Source organism: Idiotropiscis lumnitzeri, chromosome 3, assembly GCF_059441095.1.
Source record: "Idiotropiscis lumnitzeri isolate Australia: NSW breed Sydney's pygmy pipehorse chromosome 3, RoL_Ilum_1.0, whole genome shotgun sequence".
Classification (NCBI taxonomy): domain Eukaryota; kingdom Metazoa; phylum Chordata; class Actinopteri; order Syngnathiformes; family Syngnathidae; genus Idiotropiscis; species Idiotropiscis lumnitzeri.
The window spans coordinates 10,942,090-10,959,729 of NC_142393.1; the positions used below are offsets into that span (position 1 = coordinate 10,942,090).

General features: G+C 39.9%; 3 protein-coding genes across 4 annotated transcripts; 2 read left to right on the top strand and 1 right to left on the bottom strand.

Annotated features, from left to right (window-relative positions):
* The first annotated feature begins 1,245 nt into the window (after positions 1-1,245).
* On the top strand, positions 1,246-5,096 carry LOC148339893 (troponin C, slow skeletal and cardiac muscles-like). Its single transcript, XM_088290029.1, has 6 exons — positions 1,246-1,360; positions 2,170-2,200; positions 3,921-4,067; positions 4,261-4,375; positions 4,466-4,602; positions 4,850-5,096. The coding sequence occupies exons 1-6, from the start codon at positions 1,337-1,339 to the stop codon at positions 4,879-4,881; spliced, it is 486 nt and encodes a 161-aa protein (XP_088146155.1). The 5' UTR covers positions 1,246-1,336; the 3' UTR covers positions 4,882-5,096.
* An 862-nt stretch (positions 5,097-5,958) lies between these two features.
* On the top strand, positions 5,959-8,448 carry LOC148339894 (uracil nucleotide/cysteinyl leukotriene receptor). Its single transcript, XM_088291883.1, is given in 2 exon segments — positions 5,959-6,051; positions 7,308-8,448. A coding segment is annotated over 1 exon segment (963 nt). The 5' UTR covers positions 5,959-6,051; positions 7,308-7,328; the 3' UTR covers positions 8,292-8,448.
* Positions 8,449-8,589: 141 nt separating this feature from the next.
* Positions 8,590-17,551, bottom strand: ints11 (integrator complex subunit 11). Of its 2 annotated transcripts, XM_088291882.1 has the most exons (18): positions 17,377-17,551; positions 17,014-17,111; positions 16,381-16,454; positions 16,080-16,308; positions 15,885-15,983; positions 15,415-15,449; positions 14,834-14,972; positions 14,700-14,764; positions 14,417-14,606; positions 14,247-14,330; positions 14,076-14,165; positions 12,978-13,140; positions 12,785-12,895; positions 12,431-12,492; positions 11,750-11,892; positions 11,054-11,183; positions 10,595-10,675; positions 8,590-9,958 (listed from the first exon to the last, which is right to left on the bottom strand). In XM_088291882.1, exons 1-17 carry the CDS (start codon positions 17,402-17,404, stop codon positions 10,613-10,615), a joined length of 1,803 nt encoding a protein of 600 aa, XP_088148008.1. In that variant the 5' UTR covers positions 17,405-17,551; the 3' UTR covers positions 8,590-9,958; positions 10,595-10,612. The 2 variants fall into 2 exon arrangements, with proteins under 2 accessions (XP_088148008.1, XP_088148007.1); XM_088291881.1 differs by lacking the exon at positions 8,590-9,958 and having other exon boundaries at positions 9,995-10,675.
* Between the last annotated feature and the right edge of the window lie 89 nt (positions 17,552-17,640).

Genomic DNA, 17,640 nt, shown 5'->3' on the forward strand with positions numbered 1-17,640 from the left:
CAGAGCCCTTGTATAGAGGCAGAAACTCATTACCGCAAAGCAAGGAAAGCAAACTACACCATCTATGAAAGTATTTCATGTTGCAGATTTTTCAATTGTACAACGTGAAACGCTTCGTGTGCTGGAGGACACCTCCATTCCGATGTTGCTACAGTAACCTGTCGGATGGAACAATGAAGTGGCCCAGTCTGATCAGGGATAAATTAAGTTTGGAAACTTTCTAAAAACCACGGCCACTCAACCCTAAAAATCCGATTTGAGCAGGAATCTACTTTGAATCTCATATGCCTGCAGTTCATTTTCTTGTTACTTCTAGGCTGACATCACTCCCATTCACTCAAAGTCATAAAATCTCTACTTGAAGTCTAAAAAAAATGTGTCAGGCAAAATAGACCAATGTTGATTGTTAATTTAATCATCAAACTTTTCAGCATGTTGACACAATATGGGAGTATATGGTGCAGTCAATTATCTGAAATGGCACCCGTGGGATCCAAGCATTTCAAGGGGGCCAGTGCCCCCACCTGTCCCCTTTTAGCTCCGCCCATGGATGTTTCCCAAAGGAAGTTAGAAATCGCCTGTGCTGGAACCGAGAGAGGCCCTGCTGGTTCACCATCTCTGTTTATGTTCATCCCAGAGAAGTTTGATGTGGTTCTGTACAAGTTTATCCACACAAAGTCTTTATTTCCCGCTGGAATACACCAGTAGCTGTTGATGCAAAGTTGGAAGCATAAACTTGCTCCAAATGTTCCGATTAATTTGCTTCGCATACGACATTTCTGACCACAGTTGGTAATTATTTAAGATTAAATAATGAAATAAAAATAATAATCTATATACTTCATGATAATTCAGATTGATTTTTTACTTTTTACTGTACACACAAAGCAATATTAGAGTACAGTTCACTCCAGTTGTCTGGTCTCTGGACGCTGGCTTCAAATTTCTATTGCAATTATTTTTTTAAATAGTCCAACAGTCATGAAGTTGGAATCTTAGCTGACCCTTGTTTGAAAGATACCTAGATACAATTTTATTTTCTCTCTGCGACATTTCAATCATAGCATGTAAACAAGGCAATGTTGACCCAGCTATACATCACTTAAATCCACCGAGCGCTGCCATGTTTTACTTTTATTAGGTGGCTTCTTTTGTTTCCTATATATAGGACTCTTTTACTCTCTGTTTCTGTCAATCACCCCCCTCACCCCCCCCTATCACTCTTCAATTTTGTGGGATGGGTCAGAAGCTTTTTTTAATGCCATAGTTCCCTCGCACTCCGAAGGCTGAACCAGTCCCGCATTTTGTCAGAGCCAGACAAGGACCACCAGCAGCAATGGATGACGTCTATAAAGCAGCGGTAAGTACAAACAAGGCCAAGTGTATTTCTTCTGTCTGATAATATTTCAGGTCAAGATGAATGCCCAAATCTAAATTATATATGTATTAAAATCAGAGCATAATCTATAAGGGAAAATGCTATGAGAGACATGTCATTATGTGCATACAGCTGAGAAGCCATTGTGACCGTTAGGCCATTTCAATGTCAAGTTAGTGAATCGTCATCACAAGATATAAAGAGAATGCACACACAAGAGAGACTTCATTGTAAAGGTGTGATTCTGGTTTAGCATTGAGTGCAGTTCTGCAATTGAAAATTAATGATAAATATTTAGATGATTCCTTCTAGATGAATAATCCTATACTTTTCTAACACTCCACAGTGACTTTAGTCTTGACATAACTAAAATTAGAACATCAAGTAACACTGACGGAATTTAAAACATAGACCTACATGAAACGAGTTCCTGTTTGTGGTTCCCATGTTTTTTGTTCAGTTATTTTGCTTTCTATGACATCACTTTAGAAACATCACCATTTTCCTTCATATTGTATGGTACTGTCATTTTAAAGGCAACTGGGTTTCTACGCCCTGTGTAACAATAGAAAAAAAAAACAGCTGGACATAAAAGGAACAGCTGATGGTTCTCCAACCCCACAGACACATTACGCACATCTACATAACTGCATGACGATCAATCTAGTGCACGCTTTCCAACAACCAGAATAGTAGGTGAAGACAGCTACATGATATATCACTCATAATTCTGAGTTGTGAACAGAGGGGCAGTACAGTTGATCCTTGTCCTGTCCTGCTTTTGTCTCTAGGTTGAGAACTTGACAGAGGAACAAAAAAATGGTGAGCCCATTAATACTTCATTTTATTACGCTACAAGCCTACTACTCATGACATCTTATCTCACGCAAGCAAGCAATTGTTTCAAAATCTATCTATCTATCTATCTATCTATATATCTTTGTGCGGTGATGCCTTCAGGGACTGTTCGAAAACGGGCTGACCTCATGTAAATCAGGCCTTCAGATTACAGTATTAGTCTACAACTGATAATATCGATGTCAAAATCCGATTCAAAAGATATACTTTAACATCTCAACACATCCCTATTGTTTAGAATACATGCATTAAAAAAATTTGACAAAAATTAATTATTTTGAAACACAATTCATTATCATGTGAGCAATGACCTGTATAATTTCAAAACAGATTAAGAGGTAGAGTATACGCAGCATTTGGTACCTGGTCTTGATTGCAAATTCTGCATTCGGAATTAAAAGTTACACGTTTGTGTAATTGTCAACATTGATTACAAGCAACTGAGCAAGAATCACATTTCACTTTTCACTGGCATCAAGCCGAAACTGTCTTTGACAAAATTCTGTGATTTTCTTTTGACAAATCTATACAATTGGTCAATCCATATGTGTGGGTGTTATTTCTTCATTTTTATTAATTTATTATTATGGGCCTCACAATGCCGAGGTCGTGGGATTGTCTGGCCCTGCTGTGTGGAGTTTGCATGTTCTCCTCGTACCTGTGTCGGTTTTCTCCTGGTACTCCGGTTTCCTCCCACTTTCCAAAGACGCACATGGTAGTTTGATGGAACACTCTAAATTGGCCCTAGCGGTTATTGTGAGAGTGAGAGGTTGTTCATCTCTGTGTGCCCAGCGATTGACTGGCAACCAGTTCAGGGTGTACCCTCCCTGCCCACAGACAACTGGGATGGGTTCCAGCATCATGAGACACCAAAAATATCTCATTGCAAATAAAAATTGTCAATAATATAACAAAATGCAATATGCATGCCCCTGTGCGGCATCTATCACCTCTAGCAGTTTCAACTCAATATGCATCAAATAACATAAAAAAACTCTTAATTGCCCATTGATGTGAAGATGAGTGTGAAGGGTTTGTCTTTTTGTGGCCACTTGTCGACTGAGAACATCGCTTTATATTTGGTGCTGACATCATCAGTCAAACATGTAATTGTCCGATTCAGGAAGCTCGCTTTTGTAAAAGAATGCACAGTTGTGGCAACCTCTTGCCTTTGCTGAGTTTAGTTTAAAAAGTAAAGATGAGACAGACAATGACATCGTGGGCAGCAATCCTTTTTATATCGCTTATTCCGGACATACATACATGTAACTGGTCCAGCGTCAACTGACTGTAGTTCTCAACATTCTCCAATAGGGGGTGCTAACACCCCGTGAAACAGCTGTGAAATTCCGATTCACATCTAATTGTAGACAAATATTACCCTGTTGGCTCTTCCGTTACTATTCTGATAGGATTACAGTATTTTGAGGCCACAAAGAGAGCTGGTCAGGCTCCATAATTGCGTTATTTTAAAGCCATAATTATGTTACAACATGATCACCATGAAATTGGCCTCCATAGAAAAAAAGACTAACTGTTTATCTTACTCACCGGATTAATCTTATAGACAAGAAAACTTGCACTGTAGCAAATTTTACAAGAATGAACTTCAACGGCTATTAAATGTTACTGTATAAGTTTAAACTTTGTTGTCGGATTCTATCAATGCCTTTGTGTCCCACAGAGTTCAAGGCTGCCTTTGACATCTTCATCCAAGATGCAGCGGACGGCTGCATCAGCACTAAGGAACTGGGGAAGGTGATGAGGATGCTGGGACAAAATCCGACGCCTGAAGAACTGCAGGAGATGATTGACGAGGTGGATGAAGATGGTATGCCGGAGCTATAAGAGCATCTTGAGTGTGATGCACAATTTTTATAGCAGTCTTATTACATGCACTAAACTGCAGACTTTCCAAATTAAAAAAATGTATCCCGATTTTTAACTTATGGACTGATAAATTTGGATAATGAATTGATTTTATAAAACCTAACGTACTTTTTTTCTTTTCCATCTATTCATAGGGAGTGGCACGGTTGACTTTGATGAGTTCTTGGTTATGATGGTCCGCTGTATGAAGGAGGAGAGTAAAGGAAAACCAGAAGAGGAGCTGGCCGAACTTTTCCGCATGTTTGACAAGTATGCATCTATTTGTGATTTTCGCCCAATGTTGAACATTTTGAGTCAAGCAAAAACATTTCTAAAAATCTCTTTTCATATTGTGTTGAGGAATGGCGACGGCTACATCGATCTGGAAGAACTTAAGTCCATGCTCGAGTCCACTGGAGAATCCATCACTGAAGATGACATTGAGGAGCTGATGAAGGACGGAGACAAAAACAATGACGGCAAAATTGATTATGATGGTACATATGAATTATTATTATTGTTACTACATTATATTATTATTGTTAACACATCTACAATGTGCTTAGAAAGAAGAAGTCAATAGCTTTGTCCCACTGCCAAGTTCCGGAATGTTATAATAACTGTTTTTTTTTATAGCCACAGATGAAAAAAAAGACATTTGCTTGAAAAAAAAAAGAAAAAACCCTTGGTCTAAGAATGTCAGGATTGTTGAAGTGTTTGATTTGTATGTGTTCTGTCCAACAGAGTTCCTGGAGTTCATGAAAGGTGTTGAATAAAGGATTCCAATGGAGGCCACGCAACATCCTTTTCTTTTCATCCTCCTGCTGGTGTGATTCCATCAGATAGGCCTCTGTTTACTGCGTGCTGGAAGCAACACGCGTCTTCAGCAGGCACCGAAACTCCCTGTCAATTTTTCTGGAAATAACTTCAGTGAAGCTACATGATACAAATCCCCAGCACACAAACACAATTTTAAATAAAACTATTTTCAGAATTACACTTTTGGCCTCTCGTCATATGTGATGAAAGAGTATGAAAATGATTTCCTTCCTTCCTCCTTTCTTTTCTTTCTTTCTTCCTTCCTTTTCTAAGCTCAGCCTGCACAGGTTTCCAGCACAGTGGTACTACTATGATAAAATTTGCTTCATAGAGCTAGATATGCAAATAAACTATTTAAACTAAAATACTAACAGCATTTCTCTTTATAACACCTTATGAATATTGATGATTCATCTTTGGAAGCAAACATGCTTTCTACCCCCCCAAAAATATGGTGGTACAAATCAATTAAAAAATGGACATTTTGAAAGCAATTCACCAAGCAATTACGTATTATTTTATCAAGTTGGAGAGTGTCAAGGTGGACCTTGCATCCTTCATTTTTTCTGTATTTGGCCCTTGAGGGGGAAAAAAAGTTTGGATGCCCCTGCCTTAAAAGTTCAGAAAGAGTCTTTAGAAAAAAATACATCCAACAATGATTATGTAGCCATTTTTTGGAGTGACATAAAAGCTGAAAGTCAACGTGGCAAAAAAAGGTCACAGAATGGAATGTGAGAGGTGGGAGATGTTTCCTTTAACCTCCCCTCCCTCACAAACATGTATCCACTCCGACTACTTTCGGTCTTGCCATGCCTTCACAACTCTTGATCGCGAAGAAAACAACTGTCAGTGTTGTATTTACGAAGTAAAATAGAATAAAAAAAAAGAAATGCAGAGTAACATGCCAAATGCTGTACCACAACACCAGGTGGCTTCCATCAATCGAGCTAGCGTAGCCCCGCATTTCCTGTCCTTGACTTTCTTCTACGCCTACAGCACAATGCAACAGGAAATCAAAGAGAGATCAGGAACGTGCAGTGACACAGTTAAAGAGCGTCAAAACACACATTTTATTTGTAACTTGTCTGCAAGTGAAGATCAAGACGAGGCTTCTCAAAGGCCAGCAGGTAGGGTTTACCCAAAAAGGCTTTGATATTTAAGTATTCACCGGGGAAATTGGTGTGATAGATACAGGGGTGTCAAATCGTTTTGGTTCGCGGAGCTATCAATAATGACAATTTGAAATTTTTTCCCTCATTCGAAAAATATTCATATTTATGGATTATATTCTTGCAAATCTTTTAAATCATTTGAGCAATCGGAAACGTCTTAACAAAAATGAGTGCAAATTGAATAATATACTGTAAAAACACAACTTGTACTTTAAGTTAAGATTAAAATGGTAATTTGAGTTAGAAGATCTTTAAAATATATATTATAGACATTTAGGGAAAAATTTTTAGTTAGCACAATAAAGGAAGCACGTTTGCTCCATAACATTTTGCCCAATTGTTTTTACTTTTTTCTTGAAATTGGCTTGTGACTTTAGCGTCGTGCGACCCAGAAAATTAACATCTTGACATGCAGCGAGAGTCCGATGTAACAGAATAGCTGGTCACGTGCCAAAATAAAATATTTTTCAGTCCCGAATAATAAAGAAATTGGACGGTGAAATGATTGGAGCGGTCGGAGTGACATTTTGTCAATGTCCTGTGAAAAACACTTAGGTCCATTTTTTTTCCCTCAAATTTTTACGTTAATGGGGTTTCCCCATTAGAGACATCCAATTAATATGAACATTTTTTAAAATGACAAAATTGGACGGTTTTTCCATACAACAACAACAACGATATAACAATACCCACAGGCATATATTCTTAAACTGGTACGAAGAATGACTAATATTTCCGTTTACTGAGGAGCTGAGACGTTTCCACATATCTCTGTGTCTGTGTCATACTGACCCCTGGTGGTCAAGGGGCAGCACAATGTCCAATGAATGGAAGCAAAAAATGTGTCCAAAGCTGTTTGATTTCTTTCCGTTCTATTAGGTTAAGTAAAGTAGATTTAGTTACATTTCTATTTAGTTAAATGGGGAACGATGAATTTAGATGCGTTTTGTTTTGAGTATTTCAGAATCAGAATGCCCTTTATTGTCATTGTACTCAGTGTACAATAAGATTGGAAATCTCCCCTCTCCAGTGCAATATAACAAATAATTTAATTAAAGATATCAATTACATTAATCAAAGATGAAATAATTAAATAAAAAATAAATATGAAATTACATAAATAATGATCACGGAGAAAATTAAACACTAGTTGCAAAGCTGTAAAATTATTTTGTAGAACAAAGTCAGCCAACAAGCATTCGCTCTTTTAGCAGGTCCTCATCGAGTCAGCAATGAGCAACCAAACAGCAGTAGAGTGTCAAGTCCCTCCTGCAGAATACCAGGTTTACTTGTTCCCAGCCGTCTACATCTTCGCCGTCGTGTTTGGCCTCCCGGGAAACCTGGCTGCCATCTATGTGTTTACCCTGAGGGTCAACCCGCGCACCGCCTTCAGTGTGTATATCAGCAACCTGGCCCTGGCTGATGTTGTTATCCTGTGCACGCTTCCTGTCAGGATCCACTACCACCTCAACGGGAACAACTGGGTGTTTGGCGACGTTGCTTGCCGAATCACGGGGGTCCTTTTCTACGCGAACATCTACATGAGCATTTGTTTCATGACTTGCATCTGTGTGGACCGCTACATTGCCACGGTGCATCTACATGCTTACCTGAGGCTGAAGAGGCCGCGGTACTCTCTGCTCACCAGCGCCATCCTCTGGGCCGTTGCAGGAGTGGCTGTTGTGGTCTTCATTCTCATGGGACCTCTGAAGACAACGGGCTCCAAATGAGGGAGCCACAGCTGCTTCGAGAACTTTGCTGCCCATGAATGGAGCTCCCGTCTGTTGCCCTACAGCGTCCTGAGCCTCATTTTCTGCTGTCTGCTTCCCTCTGCCATCATCCTGGTGTGCTACCCGCTGGCTGCCAGGCGCATTTCCAGGATCCACACAAAGACAGCCCGGCGAGCCTTGAGGGTCATCTACACCATCCTGGCCATCACACTGATTTGCTTCCTACCAAATCACGTGGTGTACCTGCTGCACCTGCTTCGTCGCATGGGGGTCATCCAAAGGTGCGCCCTGGCCAATGCCATCTACAACGCCAGGCGGGTCACTATGGCCCTCGTCATTCTCAACACATGCCTGGACCCTCTGCTCTACTTCGTCACCACCAACCACTGCACATGTAAGGCCCTGAAGAGGACTTGGTTTCAAGTCCGGAGGCGTCGAGGTGTTTACACCATCACAGTGCAGTAAAACGGTGCTGTCGATCAACACCATATTACTTTTGGGTGGTAAGGTGGGGTATGACTTTCCAACACCCTAATTCCCGAACGCCACTGCCGACTCGCAGCTCAGTCTCCATTAGATGTCTATCTATAATTATGTACCGGAAATTTACATGTCTATCTTCTGTCGCTATGCATGCAGCACTTCTGCATTCTTTGTAGAATCATAAATTCACTCAGATTGATATTTTTTCTCAAATTTGACATCTCATTGTATCTCTGCAATTTGAAGGGTGAGCTAAAATTGGTGGCCAGCTAGCTTTATTATGCTGATTTTGTCACAGACACCTGATCATGTGCATGTGTTGATCGTTTACCCATCACTACTGCTGTTGTTTAAGGTAGAAAGCTTTTAAAATGTGACAAAAATGGGAGTCACGTTTTTATCTAGTCTTTCTCAGTGTGACTGTCAAGTATTAAGATATGATGCATTTTAAGGTGTGCCCATGTGCTCCTTACTTGCTCATCTTGCAAAACATTATTGTGATATGATTGCCTTTTTTAAGTTAAAGTGAAAGATGTTTTGACCTCGTGGCATCGTCAGACAGTTGTTTGGTGTGCTTATTTCAAACACTGCAAGAATACGACAACATGGGTAAATTAATACGGTAGAAATATTGTTTACATTTTGAATATTATGCAATGATTTCATTGAAAACATCCTTGAATGATGTTGTAATGACGTAAGACACACCCACCCACACGCATACGAGTTAATATACAAATTATACCGTAATGACCGAAGAAATATTTTAACAGGCCATGTCACATTTTAACATACAGGACCTATTATTTGATGGCATTTTCAAAAATCTTGCATCCATTGAACTTGCTTTTGCCGATTCTCTGCTGGAATTTATTTAGAGGATATCCGAAAATCTACCCCAAGCTGCAATTTGGATGTGAACTGCCTCCCCCCTCATGCCAAAGGTTCTTAACAGGATTGAGGTGAGGGAAGAATGGGGGTCATGCCATTAGCTTCTCCACTGTTATGCCCATAACAGCCAAGAGGCAGAGGTAATCTTTGCCACATGAGATTGTTCACTGATGATTGCCGTGTAAGCCAGGATGGTCAAAATGGCTGGAACAGTGTATGGTTGACAAATAGCCACCATGTCCTAACAAGATTATGAGTCATGTTTTCAGCCAGAATCCTGGGGGGAAAAGCTGCTCGCACCAATTTTGGGTCACTGCAGGTGTGAAAATAACGTGTGAAAAGTAAGCCGAGTTACTTTCTGAATGAAGAACAGAACTTTGTGAAACAAAGTCATCTTTACACATAACAAAGCCGCAAGAAATACTGCTACAATAGGCATAGAAGGAGAGAAACATGTGTGACCCTCACCCTCCCTTGGCAATCAATCCTGTTTAGAACCTTTGAAGCATCCTTAAGCAAAAGGCATATGGTTGTAGGAGGCAGTAGCAAAAGATTATGTTGGGAGGCAGTGCATTCAAATAGCACCTCTGGGAGGGCTTTGGACATCCTACAAAGAAATTCAAGCAGAAGCTGCTCAAAAACTCACAAGTTCATTGATGGAGATCAGACTTATCACTGTTTGGACGAGGAGGACTGTCCCTCTCGGGGCAGACCACTTTTCTCTTTCTAGATGTCCCAAAACACCATGGATGTTTATTCTGGAATCAAACACAGGAAAAATGTTTTTTTTTTTTTTTCAATTTTTACTTTGTACATAAAAAAAAACATGTAATGCGTGTGTACATTATAAAACTGTCATCTACATACAGTGTGATAAATTTAATTTGTAATCCACTTTTCATTTGAGAATTGCTATGGAGTTAGGAAAAAAGAAGCAATACCAAAGTTGATAAGTTACAGATATGCATTAAATACAACACAGGTAAGCAAAAAAAACCAACTGTTTCTATAGTTGCAAGCAGGGCTCTGACACTGTGATTCAAAAACAAAGCTTGTTACAATTTCTTACCGACAAGTGATTCCGTTATGAAATAATGTTTGGTAAATAAGCAATGAAATAGGGCAATTGCCACCTCTCTGTCCACTCCCTGCTATGTTCCATCGAAACACCATAGTGAACAGGACTGACAAAAACATGTACTGGTAATTGTAATTTAGGAGGACACATTCTGCCTAGCAACAACAAGCTGCATACGACTAGGAAAAAAGAATCCGAGCAATTCTATGGCTCGTGAGCTAAGTTGGCAAACATTGAATGATCACATAATTGTACACGGTTTGACTTTGTGGTTTGTGCCCCACCAGTTCGTTCAAAAATACAAAATAAGCCACACCCATAATTAGCCATTCAATCAAAGTCCAGATGGGAGCCCTTTTTTCAGCAGAGTTGAAAGGAAGCTCCCTAGGTCTTCATCCTGATGGAAAATAAATTAAAAGTGAAGAACAATGATTAGATAGATGATTAAGGATTTGAATACATGTGCCTGTAATACACAAAGCCATACTTGGACGCGCTATCACAAAGGTGGCACATTCGCACGTCGACTTCAAATCACCATTTCGTATGGTTACGTTAAATGTGCGACCAGTGTTGGTGCCAAGACAAACATTATGTGCGGTGTTTGTGGGTCATCTCCATTATACCACACACAGCAATTGTTTTCCTCATCGTATGCGGTCTTTTTTATTTAAAAAAATGGATGTGGGTGTTTTAAATAGGCAGTGTGGTGAAAGCCTTGTTACTCTTGTCAGTTTTGCTCCTTTCATGCCACGCTTGCCTCTGAGTAGTTTACCTGATAACTCCAGGAAAGCAGGATGACCTTTGTGTCGGCTTCCTCTGGTGAAGACGACACTTTGATGACGATGGATTCCACCATGACAGTACCATCAGGAAGGTGCTGGATGGCGTACCCCTTTAAGACACTACAGTGAAGAAAAAGATTAACACAATGTGGTGTTCAGAGCTGGAATGGCACAAAAATATAATAAAATAGAAAAAAGAAAATTAGCTCTCGTATTTTGTGGATTGTATGATAAAGAATGACTTCTTAACCATGTTTGCTTGCTATGGTGTGAAAATAATGGATTAGGTTCTGTAACTGTGTCATTGTATTGTCATGTTTTATGTCATTTCAAAGGGACTTGTCAAGAAAATTAGCCATTTTGGTTCACTTCCATATTCATGAAAGTTGATTAATGAAAACTGGCCCTTTTAACAAACTTTTTTTTTTGAGAAAACAAAAAGGAAGTATTGGGTAACACTAGATCGTTCCTGGAAAAAATGCAAATTGGTATTCAAGAGCCGTAAGTGAATTTATAAAAATAAGTTCCAAATGCTGACATCAAAACATTGGTCTGATTGTAATCAATAGCAAAAGGGACAGAACGTCCATCCGTCCATTATCTGTACTGCTTCTCCTCACAAAAGCCCTGAAAGCAACTTGTGGTTGACCAATTCCAATGAAGAATAGGAAGACATTCTCACAGACCTCTTGAGGTGCGTGTATATTCTTCGAAGCGTGTCAGGGTCACTGTGCGGGTCATGGAGCTGCACGCGACATGTGAAGCGCAGCTGATGCTCATTGAGTCCGAGCTCTTTTAGGGCTTGCTCCGAGGACACCAGCTTGAGACTCTGCGCCCGGTGAAAAGACAACATTGTCAAGGAAAGAACCACTTTCACAATAGAATGATCGCCTCGAAAAGGGGTGTTGAAATATCGTGTCTCTACTAACATAATAATTTGAGTTTTGAATGACACTCTGTGTCCACCTCAGGTGCCTTTTTAAATTATTAATATATTATATATATAATAATTAATTTTATTTCTTGAAAACAGAAGTGGCAAAATAACATTAAAATTTTAAAATTAATCAAAAATGTATTTGACTAAATTCTCCAAGAATGTAAACCAACCCATTACGGCAGAGCTTATCATTTTTTTTTTTTAAATTCAACCCCAGGCCCAGTCCAGCACCAGGACTTGGAACCCATCCCAACGATGCAGTATAGTAGTACACTGTATATAACACAAACACAATAATAAACATTACCACTCTGAATGACCATCATTATTTTTGTTCAGACTCCAGACATGATGTATGATACAGCTCTTATATTGGGTATTATCATATTGTGTACATAGTCATTAGGTCGCGGATGGCTAAACTTACATTATCTTTCATGATGAGGGTTCCGTGCATGATGCGAGGTTTTTTGGGATCAGGTAAAGGCCCTGGAGAACACAACACATAATGCTTATCTGATGAAAGTTTGTACTTTTGCATATTTTGATGCTGATTGAAAAATGTCTTTACTTCTTTCATAACACATCACGTTTTGGAGATATAGAATTGTATTTTTGTGTTTTTAAGTTTGGCCTACATAAGCTTGTGCAACAGGTCATCCAACCAATTCATCAACAAAGTTGACTTTTTCCCTAAAATCAAATGAAGCAGGGCCTCTAAGTTAAAACCAAAACCGAAAAAGACAACAACAATGCACCTTCAGTTAATAGCATGTCTCACCTCCTAGTGCCATTTCCCTCTTGAGAAGGTTAAGTGACATATCAACCGGAACTTTGGGATATGTAGTCACTGTAGTCGTCTCGCCATTTGCCGGCATGTAGCAGTCGATACCTGCCGTGGGACAACAGACAACAAACGTCTCACGTGAGGCCCGAAGGCGACCAAACACGTCGCGTGTACGATATCCACTCACTGAACTCCTGCTCGATCTTGCCCTTGAGGAATTCCATTTTGACCGCCTCGCCGTGCACCAGCAGCATGTTGCGAGGTTCGGCCATGCGGATGAGCTGCATGATGCCCTTGGCGTCGGCGTGAGCACTAAAGGACATGTACTCCACCTGCAGCTTCACTTCCAACTATGAGAATCAAAGTGCAGTATTCAGTCAAGGTCAGGTCAATATCGCACAACACCTGATAGACACATGGCAATTTTAGTTTTAAGTTGTGCTTTTTGTTTTGCTAATATACACCAACGCTTTTTATCTAAACTCTAATCTTACGCTTCACTACAAGTGGTGTGTCTTAAGCCCTTTTCACACTGCACTTACTAGGATGCATTATGTTGTCAATATTCAAACCTCTCTGAACATCAGTGGGACGACATACCTTTGTGAGACCAAGTTAATCACAATATTAGATGCTAAGTTATGCTAACTTCATCCTGGATGCTCATTCAAGATATTTCACAAAGTAACTATTCATATCAGTATTTTTACAAGCTGTTTGGAAAATGGATGGATGGATTTAATAAAGTGTCACACGGGAAATAGTCTTTGTTCTTTAGGTGCGTATGTGCTTGTTGGTTTCCACCCTTGGTGCGATTGAGTTGGAAAGGTGTGAACATGGCAGACAGACTCAGTGTCAATCAAATCCATCAGTCAGAGAAGTGCACTCTCGGTTTCTGCTCGTGAGCCAACCTCAGTTGGCTCCAGCCTGCATATGAGCACATTAATTTGTACCCGTAACAGCTCTGTAGCCAGTTCATCTTTTGTATTTGGTACAGTAGAAGCAACAAAATTAGTGACCCGTGTATGTGATGATTATTCATCAACTTTGTATGTTTAGACAGTAGAGTGCAGCAGGTCATTTTTTCACAACACAAATGAGGACACTGTATTTGAGTTGTGCTTTTAAAGTGAGCCGCCATTTGGTGTGTGCAACACGGATCATTACATTTATCAACTGATGGCAGTTTTGCGCCAATTGTGATACGTTCTTCACTTATCGTTGGCTTTTCTTTATGGGGAGGGCGCGCATGTCCCATCCACTGATTGTGTAAAAGCACCCTTACCATCGCTCTGCCCTCCATCTCCAGTTTCCTCTGTCCATTCAGGATCTTATGGCCAATTGTTCCTTGTACGCAGTAACCTGGCATGATGACCTGCAGATTCAGAAGACGTCTTTGTTCATCAACTGTTGCCGTGGCATCACGTACCTTTAAAAAAAAAAAAAGGACGCTCACCATGTTCTTCTCATTGCCGGCCCATTTTTTGAAGATCTGCAACGACTGTCCGGCGTGCAGCATTCCTGGCGTCGCAAACACCACCTGTCAATGTGTCCACACAGCTATCACTTCTCCATTGTCTTCATTAAGCTGACAACACTTTAAAAAAAAAAAGAAATAACACTCACCATCGGTCCTGGGTTGTCGGCATACGAGCGGTCAAAGGCTTTGATGTGCTTGAATTCAAACATGTTCCTCTGCACGAATGTTTTCCTGATCTTCTGATTGGTCCACGTGATGAACAGCTTGTAATAATGATTGGCTTTCTCAGTCAGCCCCGTGGAGAAGTAGATAGGAGCCTTCAAGTTCATTCTCTCCCTGTCAGGGGAAGCAAATTAACATATGAACGGAAAATTATTTGCGAGTCCTCCCCCCCCCCGTCGCGGTACTTTTTCTCTTAGTACTATTTACCAAAATGTTTCCAAAAGGATGCAGAGTTCCTGAGCTCTTCCAAGAGCAAATACTGGGATAAGAACCTGGATAATAGAATAATGAATTTGTAGAAGTTTGTGGAAAAATGTCAAAAGTTAAGTGTGAAGTAATACCTTTCCTCCTCGTTCTATTGATTCGTGCACTTTCTTGAGGAAGTCTCTCTCTCTGCACCTCTTGGAGTCCCGTATGGTGGTGGCATACGTTGACTCTGAGATGAGAATGTCTGGACGGCACTTGTCGATCCAAGCGGCACTGCCAACATGTAATGCAACGACGAAGGAGGGATGCGATATATGCTGAATTTAATTCTGATCAAATCAGAACCAACATTTCACATTGCATTACCTTGCTTAAATAAGTTTGTCATATTTATTTTTTTGCCTTATTCATTTTCTCTACTAAAATTGCTTCCATCCTCAGTTGAACAGATCATGCAAAATAATTTATCTAAATTATTAATGAATTTGACATATTCAGAATTCGGTTCAGTTTTTAGTTTTCTGAAAAAAAAAAAAGAAAAAATCCATTATTTTATGAATGTGACAATCACAATCACCCTCGGACTTGATCTATAAATTTCGAGTTCAATGCCGTAATAGTAAGTGGTTAATTAACTTCTAAGCTTGTAGGACAGTTAAAAACATTTACATCGCAAAATGGATTGAATAAGACATAACTAAAGCAGATAACTTACCCCAAATGTCTGTCTGGTGTCATGTTGTAGTCGCCCTAAATGAGACAAGAGAGTGGCAGTTATTCCAAGCTGATGCTTCATGTTAGTGTTTCAACCCAGGATTTGAAATAAGGGTTTCATCAAATCAGTATATTTAAATCAGTAACTTTCAGTGACTGTTCTGCCTCTTCATTTTCTCTTTTTTTTAAGCTTCATGATTAAAAAAAAAAAAAAAAAAAGCAAAACCATACACATTTGGCTAAGACTGCGTGTCACTTCCTTCGCTAACAACCTTTGCTTCTTTCCAACATACAGGGATCTCGGAATAGTCAAGGCGTAAGACTTCAACAATATTTCCTACCAATTACTACTTGTGGCATTTTGGTGTTTGAAATGTGAACAGGTATATTGGTGAATAGCAAACGGTGAAGGCGAAGTTTCCCTGTTCATGAAGTAAGCTATTAGAACGATTATTAAAAGTTCACACTCACAGTGTAGACCACCGACTCTGAGCCAACTTTGATGTGCACCATGGCAGCGCCCAGAACATGGCCGGCGTAGTATGCCTTGATCTCAAGCTCATCGTCCACCTTCACAAACACACGCACATGCATCTCAATTAATTAAATGAGATGATTGACAGATGACATTGCATGGTTCTAATAGGTCAGACATTAAAATCCCACCTGGACAGTCTGGTGCAGGTTCAGTGGAATGACTTTCTTCATGCAGTCTTTGATCATCTGCGAGGTGAAGAAGTTGGTCTCTCCCTTCTTGTCCACAGTGATCTTGCGGAAGTCCTCCAACAGGATGGGGCAGATGGCCTTGGTGGGATGCGTCATGTAGATGGGCCCATCGTATCCCACCATCTCGCTCATGTAGGGCAGAGCGCCACAGTGGTCCAAGTGGAAATGGCTGCCAAGAGCAGAAACATCTTTTAATAGGCTGTCTACAAGTAATGAAGAAATTAGAGCTGTTGAAACCAACCTGATGATTACACAATCCAAATAGTCAGTCAACCGCCCATTCTGAATGATGTACGAGAAGTCTGGAAAGCGTCTCTGGAATGACAATGAATTCTCATTTTCTACAAAGGGAGTGAAACATTCTGGCATCTTAAGGTATAGATATACACAAACAACTATTCACACTTACACCTACAGTGCCATGGAAAAAGGATTTGCTCCTTTCTGATTATTCTTTTTTTTCCCAATACTTATCTCATTCAAATACAGTATTCCGGAACATCAAGACAGAAGAAATTTGAAAAAAGACAACCCAAGTAAATACTCAAAGCAGTATAAAAAAGACAACGGAACTTACAGAGAACAAATAAAATAAATCACCAATTATCAAACAGGCTTTAGGTTGTTTTTTCACACAAACAGCCTAGGATTTGTCCCTGCACAAATAAAATGATAAGAAACTTTTAATTTAGTAAAAAGCTCTCCCTTTTTTCAGTTGTTTTTTGCTTTCAATTTCTGACAGAATTGGAAGATGTTGAATCTTATTTTGTTGCCAAAAAAGACAGATTTTAGCTGTTACATGAACATATCATGTACTGTGCGTAGAATAGATGCCGTCTGGAGAGTATTAAGTGTTACGGCAACGTAAACTCACGTCGTCATTGTATCCCATGTGCATGCCGCAGTCCAGCATGATGTTTTTGCCTCCGATGGAGACGATGATGCAGCTGCGTCCAACATCCTGCCCGGCACCTTGGAGAAACAGAATACAAGAAGAAAAACGTCACAACAAAAACAAACAAATGCAAAGCAGGGTGAAATTGGAGTTTTTAGCATCCCGGCTAACAACTTCTGCTGAGCATCCATGGGTCAAGGCTTCTAGATATTTGAGACTACGATCCCAGATGAAGCGCATCTTTAATTTTACTGCGACTAATAATCAAGAAAATAATGTGTTGTGTTTATATATGGAATGTTGACAAATCATGTGCCGATGCTAGCTCGCAAGTGAACTCACCCAGTGGTGTTACTTTTATTTCGGGCATTTTATCGCCCGTTTCTTTTCAGCTAAGTTACGAAAGCGATCCGAACTTCTGGTCATTCATACGAAATCATTTGAAGTAAATTGTTTATTGTATTATAAACATGTGCACATTTGTGGATTTCGCTCTTGTAGTGTCACGTGACTAATATCAAACACGGTGACAGATTCCGGGCTTGATTTCAAAACAAGACGTAATAATATTTTGGATCGTTGTAAGTCATGTTTAAATGTAGCAAC